The sequence below is a fragment of the Astyanax mexicanus genome, chromosome 24 (genome assembly GCF_023375975.1).
Source record: "Astyanax mexicanus isolate ESR-SI-001 chromosome 24, AstMex3_surface, whole genome shotgun sequence".
NCBI lineage: Eukaryota > Metazoa > Chordata > Actinopteri > Characiformes > Acestrorhamphidae > Astyanax > Astyanax mexicanus.
The window spans coordinates 32,018,028-32,045,852 of NC_064431.1; the positions used below are offsets into that span (position 1 = coordinate 32,018,028).

The 27,825-nt window shown below is 38.3% G+C and overlaps 1 protein-coding gene and 1 long non-coding RNA gene across 2 annotated transcripts; both read right to left on the reverse strand.

The window, feature by feature from the left end:
* Nucleotides 1-12,013: 12,013 nt before the first annotated feature.
* On the reverse strand, nt 12,014-27,741 carry arl8a (ADP-ribosylation factor-like 8A). The gene is made up of 7 exons (XM_022682506.2): nt 27,236-27,741; nt 22,757-22,837; nt 22,364-22,437; nt 21,503-21,596; nt 18,914-18,981; nt 18,762-18,832; nt 12,014-18,622 (listed from the first exon to the last, which is right to left on the reverse strand). The coding sequence occupies exons 1-7, from the start codon at nt 27,356-27,358 to the stop codon at nt 18,573-18,575; spliced, it is 561 nt and encodes a 186-aa protein (XP_022538227.1). The 5' UTR covers nt 27,359-27,741; the 3' UTR covers nt 12,014-18,572.
* LOC125787456 (uncharacterized) lies at nt 18,989-21,445 on the reverse strand. Its single transcript, XR_007429341.1, has 3 exons — nt 20,527-21,445; nt 19,830-20,448; nt 18,989-19,695 (listed from the first exon to the last, which is right to left on the reverse strand). It is a non-coding gene; the product is annotated as an uncharacterized LOC125787456 (long non-coding RNA).
* Nucleotides 27,742-27,825: the final 84 nt, after the last annotated feature.

The window sequence follows — 27,825 nt, forward strand, 5'->3', positions numbered from 1 at the left end:
CACCTGTATCAACATGTTCATGATTTACAAGAATTATAACAAGACAACCAGAGTTAGAGAGATCTAAAAGGTAGGTGGAGCTTTTTAAGATTATAAATATATGGTAGGTGCTTTTAATAAAGTGGAAAGTGCGGAAAAGCAGAAAGTAAATGTTTCCAATAAAGTGGCCAATAAGAAGAACAAGGTAGGTGTTTCTAATAAAGTGGCCAGTGAGTGGAAACACAAGATAGGTGTTTCTAATAAAGTGGCCAGTGAGTGGAAGCACAAGATCGGTGTTTCTAATAAAGTGGCCAGTAAGTGGAAGCACAAGATAGGTGTTTCTAATAAAGTGGCCAGTGAGTGGAAGCACAAGATCGGTGTTTCTAATAAAGTGGCCAGTAAGTGGAAGCACAAGATCGGTGTTTCTAATAAAGTGGCCAGTGAGTGGAAGCACAAGATCGGTGTTTCTAATAAAGTGGCCAGTGAGTGGAAGCACAAGGTAGGTGTTTCTAATAAAGTGGCCAGTGAGTGGAAGCACAAGATAGGTGTTTCTAATAAAGTGGCCAGTAAGTGGAAGCACAAGATAGGTGTTTCTAATAAAGTGGCCAGTAAGTGGAAGCACAAGATCGGTGTTTCTAATAAAGTGGCCAGTGAGTGGAAGCACAAGATAGGTGTTTCTAATAAAGTGGCCAGTGAGTGGAAGCACAAGATCGGTGTTTCTAATAAAGTGGCCAGTAAGTGGAAGCACAAGATCGGTGTTTCTAATAAAGTGGCCAGTGAGTGGAAGCACAAGATAGGTGTTTCTAATAAAGTGGCCAGTGAGTGGAAGCACAAGGTAGGTGTTTCCAATAAAGTGGCCAGTAAGAAGCACAATGTAGGTTTTTTCAGTGAGTGTATTGTAAAGGTGTATTGTAGATGTTTTCAATAAAGTGGCCAGTCAGTATTCAAACTAAAATGTGGGTGTTTCCAATAAAGCGGCCAACGAGTCAAAGGTAAAGGTAGCTGTTTCCAATAAAGTGAACATTGTTGTTTTATTCTATAAACTACAGACAACATTTCTCCCAAATTCCAAATAAAAATATTCTCATTTAGAGCATTTAGAAGCTACAGAAACAGGCCTGTGACGGACTGACCTGATGTTCAGCATGCCGACACTGCTGTTCTCTTTTTCTGTCTTCTGTTTGTTCTCTCGCTCTTTTGTTTGTCTTTTTGGAGGAGGAGTCACCATTCCTTACTGACTTTTGTAACGGCCGGCTTCATTGTTCATTATTCTAATGGAGGTCATTCATCACACAGACATTCAGAGCAGTGGGAGTTTCCTGTCGTCATGTCTGTGCTGCGTCATCCCTGTGCCACTCTCTGGACTCGCAGACTCTGTAGTGAGGGACACTGAAACTTCTGGTGCCCCTGTGATTGAGAACGTGCAGCTTAAGTGCCTTATAGAGTGGCAAACAAGAGATAAAGTGAGAAAAAAGTGAATAAGATGTGCCTCTAGATCAAGAAATGTTGATAATGTGTCTTACTGAGGGCCCATCTGTGTGTGCCTACCAGGCCCTCCAGTAGAAAAGAGTGCCGTTATGAAGTGCCTTCTATACCACTTCTACTAAACACTAGTGCACCAAAGAGTACTCTTTACATTACAGAAAATGCAGTAGGATGCACTGTAGAATATACTGTAAGTGCCAGTTAGGTGTGCCACTAATGAAAAAGTGCATTAAATGTGATGTGGTACCCTATAGGTGCCCCCTTTTAATAAAATAAAAATCTGAAAAGTGTTTCTCTGAACCCGCTTAAATAAAATCCAGTGCGATCAATTGCCTTCAGAAGTGACTTAGTTAGTTAATAGAGTCCAAAGTTGTGGAGAAGTAGTTTAAAGCAGGGTTATAAAGATCATAAAAACATAATCCCAAGCTTTGAGCACTGTTCAATCCATCATCCAAAAATAAAGTAAGAAAAAATTATTCTACAACTTTCTTAGGTTTCTACAAACCTACCAAGACATGGCCACAATCTAGCCAAACTGACAGATCAAGCAAGGAGGACACTGATTAGAGAAGAAGCCAAAAGGCCCATGGTCACTCTGGAGGAGCTGCAGAGATCCACAGCTCAGATGGTAGAACAACTATTATACATATGGTACCATTGTCGATCTGGTGGTTTGGTGTTTTGCTAAAAAGAGAAAGAAAAACTGTTCCTTCACTGTTTCTTCTCCCCCCAGTCCAAAGGATTAAACCAACAACCTTCTGGTTCATTTTTTAAACTTTAGAAAAACTTTAGAAAAACTTTAGAAAAACAAAAGCCAGGGTCAGAGTGCAGGTTCAGCCATGACCTGCACTCTGTGTGTGAGATACGGGACTGAACCACAGTGCAGTCTGGAGGTCTTTGTTTTGCTCTCAGTAAAAAGATGCTAAAATGAGTTTTGGAACATTTTGTGTCGCACAAAGACGAACATTCACAGATGCAGTGTGAACTTCAGGGGGCACCGAGATTCCTTTCAGTGCATTAACTTTCTCATACTCCTACACTCTCTCACACACACACACTCAGAGGGAAGGCTGGTTATTGGCAGGCCGCTGTTTCTCAAGCTGAACTGTGAGACAGTGCTGAGTGTTGGATGTTGGGGCGGGGGGTGTTTTCCATAACAGCCGTATTGTTCGGTCGCCCGCGCCGAGCCCCTCTCTCTCTCTCTCTCTGGATCTCTGTCCGGGTCGGTAGGGGGGTTGCCAAGTAACCAGCGTCACAATCCGGCTCTCGGAGCGAAGGGTTGCCAAGCGACCGTCACACCCCGTCTCTCACCTCAAACCCCAAACAGACTCGGCTTCTCTCGGGCCTTTTTCGTAGCCCAGCTGGTTGCCATGGATACGGGAAACTTCTTTAATTTCTGCCCCTGAAACACCACCCCTTCCGAACGTCGAGCCTAGTTGGGCGCCTGAATTTTGTCTGAAAATGTGAAATGGAGAGAAAAAAGAAACACAATCCTGGTATGTAGCTGGCTAACAATTAGTACTGGTTGATTAGTTGATCAGGTGATCAATCGATCGATCAATAGTGAGGGCAACAATCTGGCAACAGCTGCCAACCTAAGGACTGATTTTACATCCACATCCTGAGAAACAAAAAAATATGGTACGATTCCCAGACACTCAGGGACAATCAAAGCAGGGTTGTTCAATATTAGCCACAGTTATCGTGTTAACATGTTAGCTGTTTTTGGTTAAGATTGAATTGGTTGAAAATCTGTGCTAACGAGTTAACATGTGATATAACATGAGATGCTGTTGCTGCTCTTCTGCCCATTGCATGCATTAACTCAGGTTTGTGGACAGTGGAGTCCGTGGAAGCCATTGTTTTTGGGTGCCTATGTTACCTTCTGGCTCTGTCAGAGTCATTAGCCAGACTCTGATAATGTTGCATATTCTCTGTTTTTTTTTTTTTGTTGTTGTCATAAATCTAGTCAAAACTGGTTTAATTTTACTGTCTTTCCTCCAAGTTATAAGCTCCAAGCTGTCCATCTGTCTGGTCAAATACCCATGGATGTCTGACCCTCAGGTTCTGGACAACAGAGACAGTTGAGTTCTGGGCAGGTGTTTTAACAGCAACTATCTGAGAGGGAATTGGTAGCTTTTTTATGAGGTGCCAGAGCAGCTACCACCAAACCAGCCAAATTGTGGCTAGTTTCTTCAGCTGCCACCTCACAAAAGGTAGCAATTAGTCTCTCAGCATGGCTGTACTAGTCCCTCAGCATGGTCCCACAGAGAGACTCTTAGCAAAGACGGTATGTTTGGACAACAGGCAACAGGGCACCCAAGCAAGGACTCCAGTAAAGAGGCACATGGGGATTTAAGGTATTAGTTAGCAAGGATGGAACTAGCAATCGGTTTCTCAACAGTAATCAGCCAGTTATCAAAAGTGGCATCTGGACTTCCAAGGAAGCAACACTAATAACTAGAAGTGTGTTTTCTCAAGGATGGGATGGGAAGTTGAGTATCCAATCTACTAAATGGCCAGGGTGATTCCAGGGTGTTACTTACTTCCAAGGGTGGGGCTTGCAGTAGAGTTCCCAAGCTAATAATCAGCCAGTTAGCACTGATGCTTCTTTAACACTTGGCTACAGGGCATGATTCCCATAGAAGGGACTGGCAATATGGTTCCTAAGAAAGAGGCTGCCAGTAGGCTCCCAATGGTCAGACTAACAATGAGGTTCCCAGGTTACTAGTCAGCCCATTGACTAGGATAAGGACTAAGATCCCAAGGTTCTTGACAGAAGGCTTTCCAAGAATGGGACTGACAGTAGGAGTCCCAAGATACTAGTCAGCCATTTAGCAAAGATGGTACTTTACCACTTGGCTACAGGATATTATTCCCACAGAAGGAACTGGTAATATGGTTCCTAAGAAAGGGGCTGCCAGTAGGCTCCCAGGTTACTAGTCAGCCCATTGACTAGGATAAGGACTAGGATCCCAAGGTTCTTGGCATAAGGGTTTCCAAGAATGGGACTTTTAGTGGAGTTCCCAAACTACTAATCAGGCTGTTAATAAGGGCCATACTTTAACAAAGGGGGAAATAGCAGTTCGGTTCCCAAGCCAATGGCCAGCTAGTTAGCAAAGATGGTGTTTAGACAACAGGCAAAAGGGCAAACAAGTACTCCAATGAACACATGGCTCTGAAAACATGTTTGGATATTCAAGCTGTATGTTAGAAAGGAGAAAACTCTGATAACTAGAAGTGGGATTCTCAAAAATGGGGTTGGCACTATGTTTATTGAGGGTGTCACTGACATTAGAGTTCCCAAGCTACTAGTTTTATAACAAGCTATTGGAATTATAAGATACTAGTCAGACATTTAGTAAAGACGGTACTTTAACAACTGGCTATATGGTAGGATTTCCATGGAAGGAACTAGTAGACAGGCAGTGGGCCCCCACAGGTTCCAACGATAATAAGGGCATTAGATGTTCCTAGTGGTCATCCATTTAGCAAGGGTGGTAGATTTTAATCTGGCTTTTGGGTTCCCAAACTGGTCATTACATCATGTTTACACCATTACTGTACTGAATTCTCTGTTTACTCTCAGCCTGACAAAACAGAATTGTAAATAAATGCTAAATAAATTATTCCTTGCTCTGTGTGGCTGAGTTCTTTCAGCCTACTTACGCTTAGTATTTCTTGAAACACACAAACAGACACACACAGAAGGCCTCTGTGGCCCTGCATGCCTCTGAAAGGCTCATGCATTAATTCATGTCTCATAATCCGCAGATGTGAGAAAAGAGTTACGAAACCAGCTGCTGCGTTCGGTTCTTTTCTGAGAATAAACCACAGTTTGGTGATTTTTGACGATGTTAATCCTGTCGCGGCTGTCACAGAGGCGGTCATTCAGAGCGAGTGACCCGGGTAAAGTCTGTCTGTGCGAGTTTGATGGTCCAAAAAGTCTCCTTTCATCAGGGAAAGTCCTGAAAAGGAGGCACGTCTTCCCAAACACAGCGGATGATGTGTCTCTAATGGAGTCTTTATGGACTTTCTCGTGTGAGAGTTGGTGTAAATGGTTTGTTGAGGGCTTTAGAGAGTCTGTTTTGAGTCTGTGTTGTCTTTACATGGGCCTTCAGTTTATCTGTTGATAGCAGAACTGTCTTTTAAGCATGTGTGTGTGTGTGTGTGTGTGTGTGTGTGTGTGTGCTCTTTGCCACCCCCTGTGTGGGCTGACACTTCTGGAACACTATTTGTTTTGTCCCCTCAGTGAACAGGATGGAAGTGATCTGTGTGTGTGTGTGTGTGTGTGTGTGTGTGTAAGGGGTCTCCACAGTAACAGTGATGGGGTGTTTTATGGTATGATTTGTGGTCAGTTCCGGGTCCAGCTTTCTGTGGATCAGATCCGGAACCAGAACAAACCCAAACGATTTATCGGCAGCCGGCAGGGAGCCGTCACCGGCCCGGCGGGACCCGACTCGGGGCAACAGACCAGCCTGAAGGGGTCAAAAGAGTGTTGGCAACTTTTTTATTATTAAGCTGCTTTATTTCATAAATAGGGTCTTTATAAGCATTTAATAAAGTGCTAATAACAATACTGTAGCTTAGGACATAAATACTGGCATTTATGATGTAATACAACAGGTTATGCTATAAATATTGGTATATAGGACATAAAACTGCATCTTATGGCATAAATAAAGTCATCTATGACAAAGTACTATTAACATACTACAGTGTATGGCTTAAATACTGTTATTTATGATGTAAAACAACAGGTTATGCTATAAATATTGGTGTATATGGCATAATACTGCATCTTATGGCATAAATAAAGTAATCTATGAGAAAGTACTATTAACATACTACAGTGTATGGCTTAATACTGCTATTTATAATGTAATACAGCAGGTTATGCTATAAATACAGGTATATAGGGCATAAAACTGCATCTTATGGCATAAATAAAGTCATCTATGACAAAGTACTATTACTATACTACAGTGTATGGCATACATACTGTCATTTTTGATGTAATACAGAAGCTCATGCAATATAATAATGGTGTTTATTACATAATACTGCAGCTTATGACATATAAACGCTGCTGGTCATAACAATACTGAAGCTAAAGGGTTTTATGATGTAAAACTGCAGGTTATGTTGTTATAAATGACCCTCTTTGTTCAGTTTAGCGTACTTAGTTTGGTACTGCCCCTTTAAAAAAGAGAGCTAGTTTGAGGGTGATATTGTTGCTTGCTGTATGTTTCGCTTATTTTTTTCGCTTAAATCTGCAGTGCTACGTATTATTGGAATAGCAGCACTCTGTTTTTACAAATGTATGCAAGATTAGAGTGTTTATGATCCTATAAGGTAGTTTGGATGCAAATGCAGGAAGGGGCAGAGTCAGCTCATTAGTACTCTGGAGAGAATGATCTTAAAGGTGCAGGTGTGACAATATGTTTCTTTCTGTTTTATATTTTATAGATTTCACAGTGCTCTTTATGGTGTTCGTCAGTGTTAAAGAAAGAAATACTTGAAGTCCAGCAGCTGGATATACATATGTTATAAATACTGGTGTTTGACATATTGCTACTTATAATGCATTAATGCAGTTTATAGCACATCAACACTGAATTTATTACATAAAACAGATGCAAATAAAATTGATACTGCCTCTCATGACATGCATATTGAATAAACACGCCTGAATATGGCACAATGATGCTGCATAATAGGAGAGTATTGCTTTACAGAACTACTCAGTGATAAAAACACTCAGTACTGAAGAACATGGTGAATGTTCGGTGCTGGAACTGCTGTTTTTAACTGCTTCCTAATGAACATTTTATTTCTTTCTCTCTCTCTTTCTCTCCTTTTATCGCTCAGTAACACAAGCACCACTGCAACCATTCCACCAGCTCGCTGTAGTAACTGCAGCAACCATTAAAGACATTAAATCACACACACACACACACACACACACACACACACAAACAAGCAGGCATACAGCCCGGTCCAAAACCAACAGCATCAGGGGGGCTTCTTTCAGGAACATCCAACTCCAGCCTGTTTCAGGGGGAAGGAAGGCTGGGATCAGACGAGTTACACAAAAGACCCTGAACCCCCCCGAACTCCCCCACACTTCCCACCAACCCTGAAAACCAACACAGCGCTGAAGAGCTCTCAACTCCTGGCCCTGGATCTGCACTGTACAGAAACACACAGAGAGAAATCTACATCAGATTAACTGTGTTCATTTAGCTTAAACCATTAAACTACAGAAAATATTAAAGAACATTCAGGTGGCGTCCCAATTGCGTACTTGTTACTTATATTCAATAATTCTTGAGTATCTAGTAAATATTTAGTATAGATAAAAGTTAAATATCCAGAATACATACTCAGAACTGGTCAGTTTTTGAGTGTGGGAGTGATGGACACTAGAGGTGAGAAAATATACCAATATCATATTAATATTAATTAATATTAATCAATCTATTAACCTAGCCGAGCATTTACAAAATTAAAGGGACTGAAAAATAAGTTTAAATTATAAAAACAAGCGAACAATATAAGATTTCATTAAGACGAAATTAAATAATTCAGAATAAAAGGCTATGCAGACAGGCTGAAATGTAAAGCAATAAATCAAAGGGATAAATAATTATAATAATAAAATATAAACATAATTAAAGATAGTAAAGGACTACAATAACACCAAAATTATAAAAAAGGTAAATATAAGGTAAAAAGGTACCACTTTATAATAAGACTACCTTTATAAAGGGTTTATAAATGATTTACAATTAGTTTATTAATGGTTACTAATGAGGTTGTAAATGCCTTAAAATCATTAATGATCAGTTATAACACATACGTTGAAAGGGCAACAATGAACTGTTGTTTGCCAAATAGTGAAACCACAGCCATCTATACTGTTATTTTTAAGGCATTTACAACCTAATTAGTAACTATTAATAATATAATTGTAAACCATTTATAAACCCTTTATAAAGGTAGTCTTATTTTTAAGTGGTACCGGTAAAAATAATGGTAAAATAAATAATAATACTAAGTTAAAAAAAATAAATAAAAAGGTAAAAGGCCAAAGGTAAAACCAATATCACAATATATTGTATCATGATTGTAATAGTAATATATTGTAATAGTGATTTCTTTGCATAAGTATCTATATGCCCCAATCTCTAGCATTGTAAGCCTGTTGAGAGCATCGGCTAAAAGCGCTGTATTTGGGAATTCTGGGGGAAAACAGAGGTGGGATATTCCGCAAATGTTTGTACTTGTTATTATTTTTTTTACAACCCAAATCCAATTAACACTGAAGTTTTCCTTTAATTGGCAGCATTAGCATTTTGTATTAAATTATTAGTTAAAATTTAACTGATGTTTCTTTTGAAGATTTAATATGATTTATTATTCTAATTTTATTGAATAGCAGATACCTTACTCTGTAGTTGCATCATTTGACGTAACATCAGTTACACAACTTACTTATTCTGTGTGTGTGTGTGTGTGTGTGTGTGTGTGTGTGTGTGAAAGCACAATTATTAAAAACACGCCTGCGCTAACCTCTGGTGGTGAAACAGCAGCATAGCAGCAGGAAATGAGAAAATACTAATTTCATTTTTTTCACACAGTAATCACATATAAACACATCACTTATAAACTTATTTTATATATGGAATAAACATTGCAGTTTGTATGGTGTATATGATATTATAATGCATCATATAAGATGAATCCCGGTTGATAAAACATAATAATGTTCCTTATAGAATGGGTAGTGGTGTTTATGACATCATTCTGTAAAACATAATATAAATGTTGCAATAATACAGTTTTTGACTCTACCTCATAAAGCTGACTGAGAAAATCCAGCAGAGATGTGTAAAACTGTCATCTAAGCAAGCGGAGCTACTTTGAAGAATCTAAAATATAAAACATATTCTGGGTTAACAGTTTTTTTTTGTTCGGATGAGTTTAGTGTTAATCTACAATGCTGAACATTTTAAAATAATGAAATAAAAACTGAATTTAAGGTTTGTGCAAACTTAAATATGGGATAAATATTGCTATTCATGATATAATACTGTATCACATGGAATAAATATTGTGTAAATACTGCTACTGATTTCACAAATAAATTAAAAAAAATGTCCGTGATGGAGGGGAGAGAGACGCCGATGATCCTCTCAGCTGTCCTCCAGCGTATTGTGAGGACAGCTGAGAGGATCATCGGCGTCTCTCTCCCCTCCATCACGGACATTTACACCACCCGCAGCATCCGCAAAGCAACCAGCATTGTGAATGACCCCACTCATCCCTCACACGAACTGTTCTCCCTCCTGCCTTCGGGAAGAAGGTACCAGCACGACCAGATTCTGCAACAGCTTCTACCCCCAAGCCATCAGACTCCTTAACTGCAGAGACTGAACTGATGGTTTTTCTGTACATGCGCACAGACTCTTACCCCACTTACCCCAGAAAATGGAAGCACCAAAAACCCTACTACCTCACTGGACTCTATTGCACACTGTGTAATAGAGTAATTACTACCTCACTGGTCTTTTTTGCACACTTTTTGCACACTGTCTTGTTATTTATTATTCTTTGTCTGTATTGTGTTGTATTGTCTGTCTGCACTTTTGTACTGTTGCACTATTGTTCTGTCTACACTGTGTTTATGTGCACCATGATCCCTGGAGGAACGTTGTTTCGTTTCACTGTGTACTCTGTATATAGCTGAAATGACAATAAAAACCACTTTGACTTGACTTTGACAAATACTGTGTTTGACATACAGTTGTGGTCAAAAGTTTACATACACTTGTAAAAAAACATAATGTTATGGCTGTCTTGAGTTTTCAATAAGTTCTACAACTCTTATTTTTCTGTGATAGAGTGATCGGAACACATACATGTTTGTCACAAAAAACAGTCATAAAATTTGGTTCTTTCATAAATTTATTATGGGTCTGCTGAAAATGTCACCAAATCTGCTGGGTCAAAAATATACATACAGCAACATTAGTATTTGGTTACATGTCCCTTGGCCATTTTCACGGCAACTAGGCGCTTTTGGTAGCCATCCACAAGCTCCTGGCAAGCTTCAGGTCGAATGTTTGACCACTCTTCTTGACAGAATTGGTGCAGTTCAGCTAAATGTGATGGTTTTCTTGCATGAACCTGTTTCTTTAGCACTGTCCACATGTTCTCAATGGGGTTTAAGTCAGGACTTTGGGAAGGCCATTCTAAAACCTTAATTCTAGCCTGGTTTAGCCATTCCTTTACCAATTTTGATGTGTGTTTTGGGTCATTGTCTTGTTGGAACACCCAACTGCGCCCAAGACCCAACCTTCGGGCTGATGGTTTTAAGTTTTCCTGCAGAATTTGGAGGTAATCCTCCTTCTTCATTATCCCATTTACTTTCTGCAAAGAACCAGTTCCACTGGCAGCAAAACATCCCCAGAGCATAATACTACCACCACCATGCTTGACAGTAGGCATGGTGTTCCTGGGATTAAAGGCCTCACCTTTTCTCCTCCAAACATATTGCTGGGTGTTGTGGCCAAACAGCTCAATTTTTGTTTCGTCTGACCAGAGAACTTTCCTCCAGAAGGTTTTATCTTTGTCCATGTGATCAGCAGCAAACTTCAGCCGAGTCTTAAGGTGCCTTTTCTGGAGCAAGGGCTTCTTTCTTGCACGGCAGCCTCTCAGTCCATGGCAATGTAAAACACGCTTGACTGTGGAGACTGACACCTGTGTTCCATCAGCTTCCAAATCCTTGCAGACCTGCTTCTTGGTGATTCTTGGTTGACTCTTGACCATCCTGACCAATCTCCTCTCGGCAGCATGTGATAGCTTGCGTTTTCTTCCTGATCGTGGCAGTGACACAACTGTTCCATGCACTTTATACTTGCGTATAATTGTCTGCACAGTTGCTCTTGGGACCTGTAGCTGCTTTGAAATGGCTCCAAGTGACTTCCCTGACTTGTTCAAGTCAATAATTCGCTTTTTCAGATCCACACTGAGTTCCTTTGACTTTCCCATTGTAGCTTTTGTAGCTGAGTCTAATCACTGGGTCAAATGAGCCCTATTTAAATGGGCTCATGAGAAGTCAACAGCTGTAGTCAATCAGAATCACTTACAAGAAGTGAAGAGGCCATGACATGAAGCTAATTTGATTGACACAACTCGCTACATCACCAAAATTGACAAATTTTGTTGCTGTATGTATATTTTTGACCCAGCAGATTTGGTGACATTTTCAGCAGACCCATAATAAATTTATGAAAGAACCAAATTTTATGACTGTTTTTTGTGACAAACATGTATGTGTTCCGATCACTCTATCACAGAAAAATAAGAGTTGTAGAACTTATTGAAAACTCAAGACAGCCATAACATTATGTTTTTTTACAAGTGTATGTAAACTTTTGACCACAACTGTAATACACACAACATATAAATCTCATTAAGGTGTTTAAGACATACTAAGAATACTTGCAAAAAAGTGTCATTTAAAAGAGACAAAACACGAATGTCAGGAAGTATTCATTTATTTGTCACTTTTAAATTATCTCAAGATAACAAGAGCAACATGTACAGTTAGCACTGGAAGGACACGAGCAGAGAAAAAACAGAAACACACCTGCCCCTGATTTTTCTCCCGAGTAATAATAATAATAATAATAATAATAATACACAAACACCTGGAACATCGTAGCTGATCATGTCGACAAGTTTTAAAAAGTTATTTTCTGAAACGAACAAAAAATTATAATGTTAATGTAAAAAAGTATAATACAAAAAGCAGAAGAGGGGGTTGAATAAGGAAACTTGATTCAGGAAGTGTGTGTGTGTGTCTGGTGTGTGTGTGTGTGTGTAAGTGTGTGTAACAGCGAGTACGCAATCTCGGAGAAACACACCAGTAACCAAGACGTTCATTCATTCAGACAGCTCTACATGTTCCAGTGATACAAAAAAGCATTTAAAACTACGTAATTAAAATAAAAAGAAGCATAATGAGTAAATACTGCAGCATAATGACAAATACTAATGTATGGTGCATAAATACTGCAGCATATGACATTTACTACAGCATTTGTAAAAATACTGCAGTATCTGGTACAAATACTCCAGTATCTGGTACAAACACTGCAGTATCTGGTACAAATACCCCAGTATCTGGTACAAATACTCCAGTATCTGGTACAAATACCACAGTATCTGGTACAAACAAAGCAATTTCTGGTACAAATACTCCAGTATCTGGTACAAATACTCCAGTATCTGGTACAAATACCCCAGTATCTGGTACAAATACTCCAGTATCTGGTACAAATACTCCAGTATCTGGTATAAATACTCCAGTATCTGGTACAAATACTCCAGTATCTGGTATAAATACTCCAGTATCTGGTACAAATACTCCAGTATCGTATCTGGTACAAACACTGCAGTATCTGGTACAAATGCTGCAGTAAATGAAACAAAAACCGTAGTAGATTACATTAATACTGTAGCTTATGACAAATACTACAACATTTATTCTTATCCAACAAATTCCCAATCTTTATTAGGGCTGCAACGATTAGTCAATTTAATGCGATAAACTGGTTTAACTGACCATTATTAGTCCACACGCTGCTCTATAATGTTGGCATGATCCACATAATCATTCTGACAGACTGTAATACACAACAGGAAGCTTAGGGGGCGCTCTATAATGCTCTACTATAATATTCACACAATGGAAACACTCATTCTGAGAGTACATATTAATTACTATTATTATAATTAATTATTCATTTACAGGAACAGAAGGGGCACTCTGTAATAACACTACAGGAAGCATAGAGGGCGCTGTGGCTTCTATTGCTTTATTGATAGTGGCACAGAAACAAATATATTTTTAATTTTGGCAGCGAAAAAAAAGGAATAAATGTTAAATTGTCAGTGTAAAATTTATTAATTTAATTTTCTGACCACTTAAGGCTAAATGTAAAAAAATAAAATTGGATCTAAAAACCTTTTTTTTTTCATTTTTTAATGTAGTTTAATTTACACGAAATAAGTTTATCCATTTTTCCTATTTTAGTAATTATTTTCATCTCTGCCCCTCACAATTAGAATTTCAAGAAAAATAAAAAATATATATTTCCTGTATTTTCTGATTTTTTCATTTTGAAAATTGGATTATAAAATCAGATTTGTGTTACAAAACACAAAAATTTACAAATTTGACAATCAAGAGAAGATTCACCTGTCTTTTCTTTCTTTTTGAAATTCTGTTTGAGAAGGGCTGGAATGAAAACGTTGATAATTTGATGAAACATTTGATGAAACCCCCTTTTTTTATATATACTGAATGAAATTAAAAAGAATATTTAAAAGAAGTTATAAACCAAATTTACTATTTTTGAATTTGGCTTCATATGGTCAGAAAATTGAACTGCTAAACATTACACCAGAAAGTTTTAAAAGTGAGACAGATTTATTGATTAATTGAATAATTAAGAGTGGTACATAACTGCTAGTTGCAGCCCTAAACTAGTGATTTAAAGCAAAAACCAAGGCATTAAAAACAAGAAAAATACAAAACGATTAACAGCAGCAAAAATCAAAAACATAATTTATAAATACATTAATAAATAAAAGGTGTTTTTTTGTGCTGCATCAAAATGATGGTGCTCCTTCTACTGTACAGCTTCAGGACATAAGACGACACACACACACATACACGCGCACACACACATACACATACATACAGAAATTATAGTTATAGTTCATTGTATATAAGTGGGCGTATTTGTTCGTTTAAGTTCGTAATACATGACTTTGGCATGTGTTGCTATTTACAACATCCAGTTATTACATATTATAAACGCATGCATCAAAAAAAAAAAAGAAAGAAAGAAATATCTGGCTGTACAGACGTTAATGAATAACGTTAATGAATAACGTTAATGAATAACGTTAATGAACTACAGGAGGAGGGTTGGTTAGTTAGCGCCGTTAGCCGAAGCCAGTTTGCTAATTTAGCTCAATAATTAAATTTTTAGCTTCTAAAAAATAGAACAAAAGAACAAAACCTGACTTGATCAGACTTGTAAAACGTACAACACTGTATTACAGCCCAAATGTTTAAAGTTAGTTCCTCAAACTGAGCAGAAAAGCAAAAACTTTCCAGGCAGGCTAAGAATGCAGAACTGAAAGGCCTCATGCTAAATGCTAACACTACTCTAATTACTATATAACTAGCGCGCTATTGCACTGCGTTTCTCACTTTTCTCAGTTCGTTTAACCTTCAAATGATCTCAAATGGTCTGTTCTGTGGTTTTGTTTAAGCTGAAAGCTCAGAAACACCATAATATTGCATGTTTGTCAAAAAAAGAAAAGAAAGGAAAACATATACAGCTCTATGAAAAATAAGGGACCACTAAAAAGAGTTTCTTTGATTTTACCAAATTGAAAACTTGTAGAATATATTTAAGAGGAAGATAGATGATCACAAGCCATCAAACCAAACTGAACTGCTTGATTTTTACACCAGGAGTAAAGCAGCATAAAGTTATCCAAAAGCAGTGTGTAAGACTGGTGGAGGAGAACATGATGCCAAGATGCATAAAAAAAAACTGAGATTAAACAACCAGGGTTATTCCACCAAATACTGTTTTCTTTGCATTATTTGAGGTCTGAAAGCTCTGCATCTTTTTTGTTATTTCAGCCATTTCTCATTTTCTGTAAATAAATGCTCTAAATGAAAAAATAATTATTTAGAATTTGGGAGAAATGTTGTCTGTAGTTTATAGAATAAAACAACAATGTTCATTTTACTCAAACATAAACCTATAAATAGCAAAATCAGAGAAACTGATTCAGAAACTGAAGTGCTCTCTTTATTTTTCCAGAGCTGTATAAAGTAATAATAAAAAAGCACAGCTTGATATATATATTTATTTGACGTGCGAAGGCCTCAGCTTCACACAGTAACTAGTTAACTGGCATTCACACTTTACACAATTCACACCGTGGGGCTAAAATGAAAACAAGCTGATCCATTTATTCCTCACTATCTTTCCATTCTTTTTTACTTCTAAATGCTTTCTGTATACGTTTATCAATCACAGTTTGGGGGAACAATGGCTGAAGTACTTCTGTGTCTGCAAATCTTATAGCATGTAGCTACTTATAGCTACATGCTTAAAATCAACAATTAATTATATCACATTATCACTGTCAGACGGAGAAGTTCCTTTAACTTGCGTTGGAAGTCAATTTAAAGTTGTTTTAATTGTGCATTTTCAAATACAGAAGTAGAAATCAGCCTTTAGTACAAATGAGGAGCAAAGAAAAACATGAAACTGAACACTGAAGAAAAACCTAGGTGGAAAAATTGCATTTGGACGACGGATCTCATTAATTATGGTACACCACTTAATCGCTGCTGTCCAATGAAAAACATGCATCTCAATTTACCTTCTTTTTGTGTTTAGAAAATCACGAACTGACCAATATAAATGCTAGAATTACATGAAAAACTCCTTTCAAAAGGTAAGAATTTTTTTGTCTTTTCCTGTAAAGTCAACATTTTGGAAATACATGTTTTTCATTACATAGCTCTATCCGAACGGGATTAGTTTCTCAGTGTATTTCACTCTTCTACTCAGTGATAAAACTCCTGCATCTGGACTGTAATTCAAAAAATAGGAGGACCAGTGAGTTTTTAGGGGTTTTTTTCAGTCACATGACATCAAGTTCAGTAGCTCCTCCATTTCCACTCGCTGTTGTGTTTTTTATGTGGATCTCCATGGAAACGCATGCCCAAAGTGTAATTACAATGCGCGGCAGTGGACAAATAGCTATTTTATTAAACGTGAGGAGACGAAACTTAGAGATGTGCGTCCGGACGGGACTAAAATTACCGGAGGAGCACGGAGTTCAGAGAAAAACAGTAGATAATTCAGCCTGTAATTTTTTATCTCAGAGGACGTCTGAGAAAAACACGTACATGATCGTTCTGGACGGAAATAAAATCACAGAGGATAAAAACCCCCATTAAAGAGAAAATTACCCCAGAACCCCCTGAGATACTAATCCTGTCCGGATAGGGCTAATAAGACATCATGCTGGTCTGTTGTGTGTTCTGATTTTCTGATTTCTTGGATTGGTGTAAACAGAAAGAACAGTGTGTAGTGTGAACAGGAACTCTTTTACTACTGTAGTTCATAACTGTGTGTAAATAAAAAGGTGTTTTCACAGGCGACTGAAGCCAGTGAGAGCTAAAAGTTCCTCTTTTGGAGGGAGAAATGAGAGTGAAACCTGTCCGTCTGCAAGGAAACCAAGAATTCTGTCAAAAATTTGTGTAAACATGACGTGATTTACATGACAGATACGGTTGCTGTGCTACATCTCAGATAATCAACACTTTTTTCATGTTTGGCTGCACAAAAAAAAAAAAAAAGTTTAAAAGCTGCTTTTAAGACTACAGCTGCCTCAAAACTACGAGGGTTCAGGATCACATAGTGTTTGAACATCTCTTTTATCTCCCACAAGTCTAAAATGAAGAGGTGTGGCCTAAAAAAAAAAACTTTAGGATAGCTATGCTGAGCAGCATGGTGTCGTTTCTTACCGTCATCTCAGAAATTAAGGGCTAAACTCTGGATTTAACCCAATATAATCTGTAATGTGTGTAGTGTTTATAGCCTGACACAGGGTTCCTAACCTGGGGGTCGTTTAAACATTCAAGCAGTGATAAAGACAATAAACTACCACCTTATTTACTGAACTGAGCTTTTATATTTTAGTAAACTACACTTTTATATGATTATATCTGACCAAGATTATATTATATTGACTCACATGTCCATCTCCAGCACCCAGTGGCACTTTAGAGACCGTAGGAAAATACTTAATAAAATTAATAATGAATAAATCTATTAATTTACACAAAACCTGTCCTCGTTGATGTCAAACCAGCTTTATAACATAGGTGTAGACATCTTTGCATTATAATGTTCATATTAAATCAAATATACATATATATATATTTCATTATTCATTTTGTTCAATAATATATTTTTTCTACGATCCCTTAGATGCCGTTCAGCACTAAAATACAGAAACACATAAGCAGAGCCTTGAATTGTATTGTGCCTTGAACTTGGTCAAATGTTAAATATTAGCATGTAAAAGTTAAGTAAAAGTTTTGAGGAGATTTAAGGTTAAGAGCTCCCACTATGATCAGGGAGATCACCAGTTCGAATCCCGGTCATGCAGCTCGCCATCAGCTGCCAGAGCCCTGAGAGAGCATAATTGTTCTTGCTCTCTCTAGGTGGGTACAGTAGATGGCGCTCTTTCCTCTCATCACTCTAAAGGGTGATGTGGATCTGCACAAGGCTGTGTCTGTGAGCTGATGTATCAGAACCGAGTCGCTGCGCTTTCCTCCGAGCGTTAGCGCTGTGATGCTACTCGGTAATGCTGCATCGGAGGAGGCGTGTGCTAATCTTCACCCTCCTGGTGTTGGGTGCACTACTAGTGACAGTTGGGTAATTGGCCTTGTAAATTGGGAAGAAAATGGGATAAAAAAAAAAAAAAATGATGATCTTGTCCAAGCTCCACCCACAAGCTTTACAGAACGCTGGTAATGGGTAACACGGTCCACCTCATAACAGTAGCTATGAAGCTAACAGTAGTGGGCGGAGCCTGGAGAAGTTGATCGCTGCTCTCTTATTGGTCTTCCAGGACTAAGCAGAAACACTGAACACGTCTGATATCTCTGACTTAAACTCTCTCAGACACACACACACACACACACACACAATGGCAAGATTTGTTATTTGATAAGTGACTATCAAATCTGTCCAGTTTGGATTATGTATTATAAAAAATGCATACAATTGTTTTAAAAAACAAAAAAAAAGAACATAAACAGTGCAAATCATATTTATCACAATATTTTACAAGAACAAAACCTTGTTTTGGGGGCGGGGCTTAAAAGGAGGAGGGCAGGGACGTTTTTTTTTTTTTAGAATAAAACCGAGGGGGTGCGGCATACAGGTGATGTCATGGTTCTGTTCCTCCAATCGAAAGCTCTGCTCTCAGCTCCGCCTGGTTCTGGAGTGCTGGATCAGCCACTGTAGTGTGATATCTAGAACAATGAGGCGCAGAACACAACTGCTTTTAGAGTATGCGCTTGTTTCAGATGTATATGAAGATGCTTAATGTATAATCTAATTAATATATTATTAATATATGCAGTATTTTATTACAATAATACAAAATCTTACCGATGTTGTCCTTCTCCTTACAGGAGATAGAGTAGCAGCAGATCTCCCGGTCCTGGATGGCTGACAGATTCCTAATGAGGGGAGGAAGCTTTGTTTAATTAAAGCTCATTAAGAAGATGGATTAACTGGCAGAGTTAATAAAATAAACTCACATCCTCTCGATGAGCTCCTTCTCGTCCAGCGCTCCCTGCAGGTCTCTCTTATTGCCCAAAACCAAAACCTGAAAACACAAAGAGCTTCCTCAGTTCATTTATAAAAATTATTAGCTCCTTTTATGACTTTACATACTTTTTTATTAAATCTGGTCTGTGGTCAGATTCATTTCAAATGTGGAATATAACAAAAAATTTTATTATAAACACAAAGCTCTTTCAACTGCAGTGATTATACCTCAACGCCGATAATTTCTACCTCAATCATCTCTAACACACAAATCTCTACCCTTATCACCACAAATTCCCAATTCTTCAACTTCAAATCACCTGAATCTCCAATTTAAATCACCCAGTTTTTCAACCTCAAATCATTCAACCTGAACTGACCAATTCTCCAACTTCATTCAGTTCAATCAAACCTCTAAAACTCAATTACCGAACCCTACAACCTCAATCACACAAATTCACTGATCGTAGTCACCTGAATCGTCCAAGCTCAATCATCCAAGCTCTCCAACCTCAAATCACCCACATCTTCAACCTCAATCACTGAAACTCTCAAACCTCAATCACTTCAAATCACACAGAACTTCAACCCCAATCATCCAAGCGCTCCAACCTCAATCATCATCCAAGCTCTCCAACCTCAATCATCATCCAAGCTCTCCAACCAACCTCAATCATCATCCAAGCTCTCCAACCTCAATCATCATCCAACCTCTCCAACCTCAATCGTCATCCAAGCTCTCCAACCTCAATCGTCATCCAAGCTCTCCAACCTCAATCATCATCCAAGCTCTCCAACCAACCTCAATCATCATCCAAGCTCTCCAACCTCAATCATCATCCAACCTCTCCAACCTCAATCGTCATCCAAGCTCTCCAACCTCAATCGTCATCCAAGCTATCCAACCTCAATCGCCATCCAAGCTCTCCAACCTCAATCATCATCCAAGCTCTCCAACCAACCTCAATCATCATCCAAGCTCTCCAACCTCAATCATCATCCAACCTCTCCAACCTCAATCGTCATCCAAGCTCTCCAACCTCAATCGTCATCCAAGCTCTCCAACCTCAATCGCCATCCAAGCTCTCCAACCTCAATCATCATCCAAGCTCTCCAACATCTCCAACCTCATTCCCCCAAAATCTCTAACCTCATTCACCCAAACTCTCCAACCTCATTCACCCAAACTCTCCAACCTCAATAATCCAAGATCTCCAATTTCAATAAACCAAGATCTCCAATCTCAATCATCCAAGCTCTCCAACCTCAATCATGCAAGCTCTCCAACGTCAATCATCCAAGCTCTCCAACCTCAATTATCCAAGATCTCCACTCTCAATCATCCAAGATCTCCAATCTCAATCATCCCAACTCTCCAACCTCAATCACCCAAATCTCCAATCTCAATCATCCAAGCTCTCCAACCTCATTCATCCCAACTCTCCAACCTCAATCATCATCCAAGCTCTCCAACCTCAATCATCATCCAAGCTCTCCAACCCAATCATCATCCAAGCTCTCCAACCTCAATCATCATCCAAGCTCTCCAACCTCAATCATCATCCAAGCTCTCCAACCTCAATCATCATCCAAGCTCTCCAACCCAATCATCATCCAAGCTCTCCAACCTCAATCATCATCCAAGCTCTCAAACCTCAATCATCCCAACTCTCCAACCTCAATCATCCCAAATCTCCAACGTCAATCATCCAAATCTTAAATCTCAACTGACCAATTCTCCAACTTCACTCAGTTCAATCACACACACCTCCAAACTCGATTACTGAAACTCTCCAACCTCAAATCACCCAATTCTTTAGCTTCAATCATCCAAACTCTCCAACCTCATTCAGCCAAATCTCCAACCTTAACCAACCGAATCTCCAACTGTAATCACTTTAACTGCTCAAAACTCTCCAACCTCAATTACTTCAAATCACACACTCCTCCAACCTCATCCAATCATCCAAGTTCTTCAACTCTAAATCCCCTAAACTCTCTCAGGCCACCTGAATCGTCAAAGTCAATCACTTTATTCCAATGTTCTGACCTCAACTGCCCAAAACTTCCTCAATTGCCCAACTTTCCAACCTCAACTGGTAATTTCCCAACTCAGTCACTTTAATTACACACAACTCCAACTGCAAAAGCCATCAACACCAACCTCAAACACCCAAATATTCAATCCCAATCACCTCATCACCCTAACCGAACTCTAACCCAACCCTGAACCTCCGTCCTCATCCTTTCAGGGTGGCGGCCACTGTGCAACAGCTGAACGAACCAGTACATTAAACAGCCATTGAATTTTACAATAAACATTAAAATAGATGAACAGCCATTTTCTTCACCCAGAGTGTTGACAGGTTGGTTTTAATTGGTTTGTTCTATTTTAAAGCTTTCTGAGACAGTTTTGTTTATTAAGGCAGAATTAGTCACAGGACTGTCCATTCTGTCTGCAATTCAGATTAGCTTTATGTGCTTGAACGAAAGTGAGAGTTGACAGCTCCCAGTTGGAGTGTGTGTGCGTGTGTGTGCGTGTGTGTGCGTGTGTGTGTGTTAAAAAAAAAAACACTCACAGGAATGCCCTGCAGCTGTGGCTTGTCTAACAAGTTGTGAAGTTCATTCTTAGAGGCTTCGATCTTCTCTGGATCTGCAGCGTCAACCATATACCTGACAGAAAGCGAGGGGAGATGATATATTAGCTTGATAAATCAATGTTTTACAGCTCTGATTTTGCTATTTATAGGTTTATGTCTGAGTAAAATGAACATTGTTGTTTTATTCTATAAACTACAGACAACATTTCTCCCAAATTCCAGATAAACATATTGTAATTTAGAGCATTTATTTGACCATTTATTTAGAGCAGAAAATTAAAAATGTCTAAAATAACCAAAAAGATGCAGAGCTTTCTGACCTCAAATAATGCAAAGAAAACAAGTTTATATTCATAATGTTTTAAGAGTTCAGAAATCAATATTTGGTGGAATAACCCTGGTTGTTTTTTAATCACAGTTCTTTAATGCTTCTTGGCATGTTCTCCTCCACCAGTCTTACACACTGCTTTTGGATAACTTTATGCTGCTTTACTCCTGGTGTAAAAATTCAAGCAGTTCAGTTTGGTGGTTTGATGGTTTGTGATCATCCATCTTCCTCTTGATTATATTCCAGAGGTTTTCAATTTGGTAAAATCAAAGAAACGTATCAAATTTTTAAGTGGTCTCATTGTTTTCCAGAGCTGATGTTTCATCATCTCATCGTATTTATTTGAACAATGAGAAGCCAGAATGAATTTTTAAAATGTAGGAAGTTCAGATAATTGTGTGCAGTAAAATAGAAGTAAAACACTTAAGTTAGGTATCAAAGTATTTATAGTTTATTACTTGACACTTCTGGTTTCAGTACTGATATAGTTTATATATACAGTATATACTCACACTATAGCGCTGACTCCCCTACAGTACCTCTCCCACATACTGCGGAAACGGGGCTGACCACCGATATCCCACAGCTACAAAACACACAAACACACAAAACACAACTGTAGTTAAAAATTGTGGACACACAATAGTTGGTGATATTTAAAATAAAGCACCAGATTAACAACCTTTCTAGTTTATAGTTTATCAAACTGAACATTTAGAGCTGCTCACTGTTTCATTTCTTTTTTATTATCCACAGGTTTTAAAGTATATGGGATACAGAACTCCCAGGATTGATGCAGAATCCTGCTGTAACAGTGCATCTCTAACAGTGTTATCCTCTCAGTACGGAGATTTTATCAGTTACTGCGACATAGCACCCTCACAGAGCTGAGAACACACACTGACCTTGATGGTGACGTTTCCCTTGGTGATCTTCCTCATGTTAAAGCCCACCGTAGGGATCATATCCTCACTGAACTGACCCGACTAAAGAGAGAGAGAAAGAGAGAGAGAAAGAGAGAGGGAAAAGAGTGAGCATTTAAGACAATAAATAATTTCATTAATAATGAAAATAGCCACTTATAAAATGTATATAATGGTCAATACAATATAATTTGGCTATATGGCTATAAACAACAGTCAGTGACAGATAATGTAAATCGTGTACAATACCTGTCAAAAGTTTGGACACACCTTCTCAATCTATTTCTTTCTTTTTTTCTACATAGTAAATGAATAGTAAAGTGATCTATCAGACTATAAGTAACACATAAGGAATCATGTAGTAACTTAAAAACAGTGTTAAACAAACCAAAATACTTTGTTTCTAAGGCTGGTAACTCTGATGAACTTATCCTGTGCAACAGAGGAATCTGTTCTTTTCCTGGGGCGGTACTGATGAGTGCCAATTTCATCATCATAACATTTTTGATGGTCTTTGTGACTGCATTTAAGGAACATTTTAAAGTTCTCAAAAAAGTTCAGATTATGTTCTTTATGTAGTTGAGTAGTTCTTGCTTCCATAATACTGATTAGAACATTATTCAAATATTCACTATTCACTGTATACCTGTAACTCTACCTCTTCACAACTTTACAACTGATGCTCTCAAACTTTACATTAAGAGGCAAGAAATTCAAGTAATTAACTCTTGATGAGTTCAGCACAGCTGTTATTCAATTTCAGGAGACTCTACCTCATAAAGCTGACTGAGAAAATGCAAAGCTGTGCAAAGCTAATAAAGATATTAAAGCCAATAATCTCAGTTCACAAAAATCTAATCCAATCTGCAGAATTAATGTAAATATTGTACATGCTAAATACTGTCACATGAGCAAAAGCTGTAGCAGGAAATTAGCCAGCTAGCTAATATTAGCATGTACTGTAGCAGCAAATTAGCCAGCTAGCTAATATTAGCATGTAGTGTAGCAGTAAATTAGCCAGCTAGCTAATATTAGCATGTAGTGTAGCAGTAAATTAGCCAGCTAGCTAATATTAGCATGTAGAGTAGCAGTAAAGTAGCCAGCTAGCTAATATTAGCATGTAGATTAGCAGTAAATTAGCCAGCTAGCTAATATTAGCATGTAGTGTAGCAGTAAATTAGCCAGCTAGTTAATACGGTCATGTACTGTAGATAAAATTTAGCCAGCTAGCTAATATTAACACCTACTGTAGCAAAACATTATCAAGCTAGCTAATATTAGCATGAATTACTGTAGAAAATGAGCCAGCTAACTAACATTAGCATGAGTTATAGCTAATAGTTTGCCAGCTAGCTAATATTAGCATGTACTGTGGCTGAGAAATTTGCCAGCAGGCTAATATTAGCATAAACTGTAGCTAAAAAAATTTTGCCAGCTAGCTAATATTAGCATGAATTATTGTAGAAAATGAGCCAGCTAACTAACATTAGCATGAGTAAATCAGCTAACTAATATTAGAATTTACTGTAGCTGAAAAACAAACAGCTGACTAATATTATCATGAAACAGAAAATGAGCCAGATAAATAATAAAAGCATGAATAACAGCTGTAAATGAACCTGCTTAATAACTTTATTGTACACTACTGCTGTAATTTAGTGAAATGGCTCCATAAAACCGGGTAAAAAACACTGAATCTGTGACTGATGGATTAAATACAGCAGGTGCAATTATTGACCATCCTCCATCTGTAATAGGTCCACACACACACACACACACACACACCTACCCCAAATACCCAACGCCACTGTCAATAACCCCACCCAAATGCCTCATCACTTATTAAAAAGGATGACACACTGGATGATGAGTCTATTGTCTATTACTTAACTGCAGCTGAAATGTGTTTCTAGCTATCTGAATGACCAGTACCACTGAAAATGTCTTATTCCTTTTTCTGTTTTGTTTAAAATAAAATAAAAACATCTAAATACACAGTTTACTCATTAGCCATAAACAGCCTGTGTTTGAGGCACTGACGTATTTTGCATGCATTTCAGCATAAAGGAGCTACAGTGTTTCAGCAAATTAGAAAAGAGAATATATGTGCAAAAGTCCTCTGGGAAAATATAAGTAAAGAGTAAAGAGTAAAGACAGAGTAACAAAAACAGCCTGGGATAAAAACAAGCTGGACAGCATGTGAACATAAGCAACTTTCTGATAATATAGGATGCTCCTGCACTTATTGGGTCTAAAAGTCGTTGTACCAAAATTGGGGCTGGATAAAAATTTTCTCTCAATTCAATCAAGGTTATATGATTTTATTTTTTATCATTTCTGATATTTCAATATAAATTATTTGTTAAATCTGACAGGGTGGATAACATGGATTTTCTGTGGCTTTTATTGTTCATACTGATATCTGAATTATATTATATCGACCAAAATGTTGGAACATATTATAATATAAATTCAGGGCATGTTGTCCAGCTTCAGTATTAATTAGGGGTGTATTACACAGTATTTTTTTTCTCAATTGTTAATTTTCATTTACAGAACCCTGGAAGCCAGTGTTTCATTTTGTGGGGTGTTTGAGAAAAAAAATGCTTTACTTAGTATTACAATATAATGCAGTGTATTGAATTGTAACCCCTGTATTGTGATACATAACTGCATCAAATGTTTTTTCCGATCCACAGCCTTGAAAAACAGTCACTTATACATAAATGCTGTTAAGTTATGATCCAAGATAAATACAAAATATGCAAACAGGTAGGCTACGGGCCTTTTAAGCCCATAATTATCAACCAGAAGAGAGGTCATTTAAATATATCTCCTGATGAAAGTAAAAAACCTTTAGATTGGAAAATTGATAATCAAACAAAAACTAAATAATGAACAATTTAGGTATATAATCTTTCAGAAGCATCATGTGAGGAAAAACACAGTTTAAAAACAATAGGATAGTGGCCCTTTAGGTACCCACCACTCAGAAGGGAACAAACAGTCATCTAAAAATGAAGTAATACCACTTTCGAACATAAATCTCTCACACACAACCATGTTGGAAAAATTTGGCCATTTTAGCACCCACCAATCAGAAGAGAGGTCTTTTGCATACTCACTGTGTTAAATGGACATTAACAACAAAAGGCTAGGCAAGATAACAGTCGTGTAAACATTAATTAAAGGCCAATTTTGCTACATAACCTCTCAGAAACATCTTGTGGGGGAAAAAGGTGCAAAAAGGCAGGCTACAGGCCCTTTAAAGCCCAAAACCACCAATCAGAACAGAGTTCGTTTACATATATATTGTATTATAGGCACAGTAACAAAAACTTGAGATTGTAAAAGATGAACGGCCATGTAAACAATAACGAAGACTGCCTCGGTATATGAACTTTCAAAAATGCCATGTGGGGAAAAATAAGGTGCAAAAAGGTAGGATAATGGTCCTTTAAAGTCACCCACCAATCAGAAGAGAGGTCGTTTACATACATATTGAGTTAAAGGACAAGTGATAAAAAGGCTAAGCTAGAGAATGGTCCTGTAAATATGAATTAAACTCGAGTTTGGTATGTAAACCCTTACAAACATCCTGTATCACAAAATAATATATACAAAAAAAGGATATTAGTCCTTTAATCACCTACAGCAAGCTGAAATCAGCCTCTATTTACCCTTAAAACAACCCTCCAATCTGAATTAAGCAGCATGTCATCAAACATCAGCATTCATAGATAAGTTTCAGGATCAATCAGATGATCAAAAAAAAGCCCTGATCAGATTTATTTATCAATCAAAGCTGATTGATCTTTCGCTTTCGAGGCCCTGCCATCATCCTCCTTTCAGTCTATAGAAGCAGAGGCCAGAGAGCGTTTAGACAGGAGACGACCCACTTAAAAAAATGTGCTTTACATTGGTCACACCACTAGAGGGCGCTTATGAGTGAGCCCAAAATGAATGGGTTCCTATGGAGCAAATGAGCAAAATTATTTATTTTTCGTTTTTCTAGTGAAAATGTATTCCTTTTCTCAACGCAGAACAATATATTTTTGTAAACTCAGTTTAAATAGTTTTAATAAGCCTTAAACCTAATAATAAACAAGCTGCTCTTAGCGTTAGCACTAATGCTAGTGTGTTTACTATCTAAAAAATGTTTGCTGTCGCAAAATAAAAACATACAGAATAAATTTACATTTACATTTTTAGTTAAATACTTCAACATACTTTATATATTTAAAGGAATATTCCAAAAAAGCAATTAAACACTGATATAAATCTGCGTTTTAGCCGTTTAGCTCCATTCACCTCCATTCATTAAACGCTCACTCGCGGGCGCCCTCTATCGGTTTGAACTGATTTATAACAATAATCATAATACAAAGTGGGCAATCTCGCTGTAAACCGGCTCTGGAGAGGCCTGCAAACGTCCAGCACAGCAAAATCACCAGCATTTACCGCGATCACGTTGACAAACGTCGTTTTCCCGGAATACTGCAGCCCGACGAGGGTCAGCTCCATCTCCTCCTTCCAGAACAGGGCCTTGAACCAGTCCAGGAGCTTGTTAAATAAGGCGATCATGCTGAGACCGGTGTGTGAGTGTGTGTATAGGGGGGAGAGAGCGCTGGTGGAGCGGCGGCGGCGGGGCGGCTCACTCCGGGCGGGCAGGCTGAGCAGGCTGGGCAGGCTGGCTGGCTGTTGTTATTGTGCTGGATGGAGGGATGATGATGTGAGCTATGGAGGAGGTTGTGCTCCGTTTCTCTCTCTCTCTCCGGCGCAGATCGTCAGTTCTGCCCCCTGTTCCTCCTCCTGTGGCTCGGCGGGATGCTGTGGTGCCCCGGGTGGTCGCGCTGGCCTCTCTCTCTCCGCTCTGCGGGCTGATTTCTCCCTGCTGCCCTTTCTCCTCTGCTCCTCTCTGGGTGCGGCTTCACACTCGCTCCGCCTGATCCAGCGCCGCCTGCGCCCCCTGCTGGACACCCCGCAGCGCTGCAGCAACATTACAGTACTACAGCACTTTAATATGCTTTTAAAAAACATCTAAATATAAT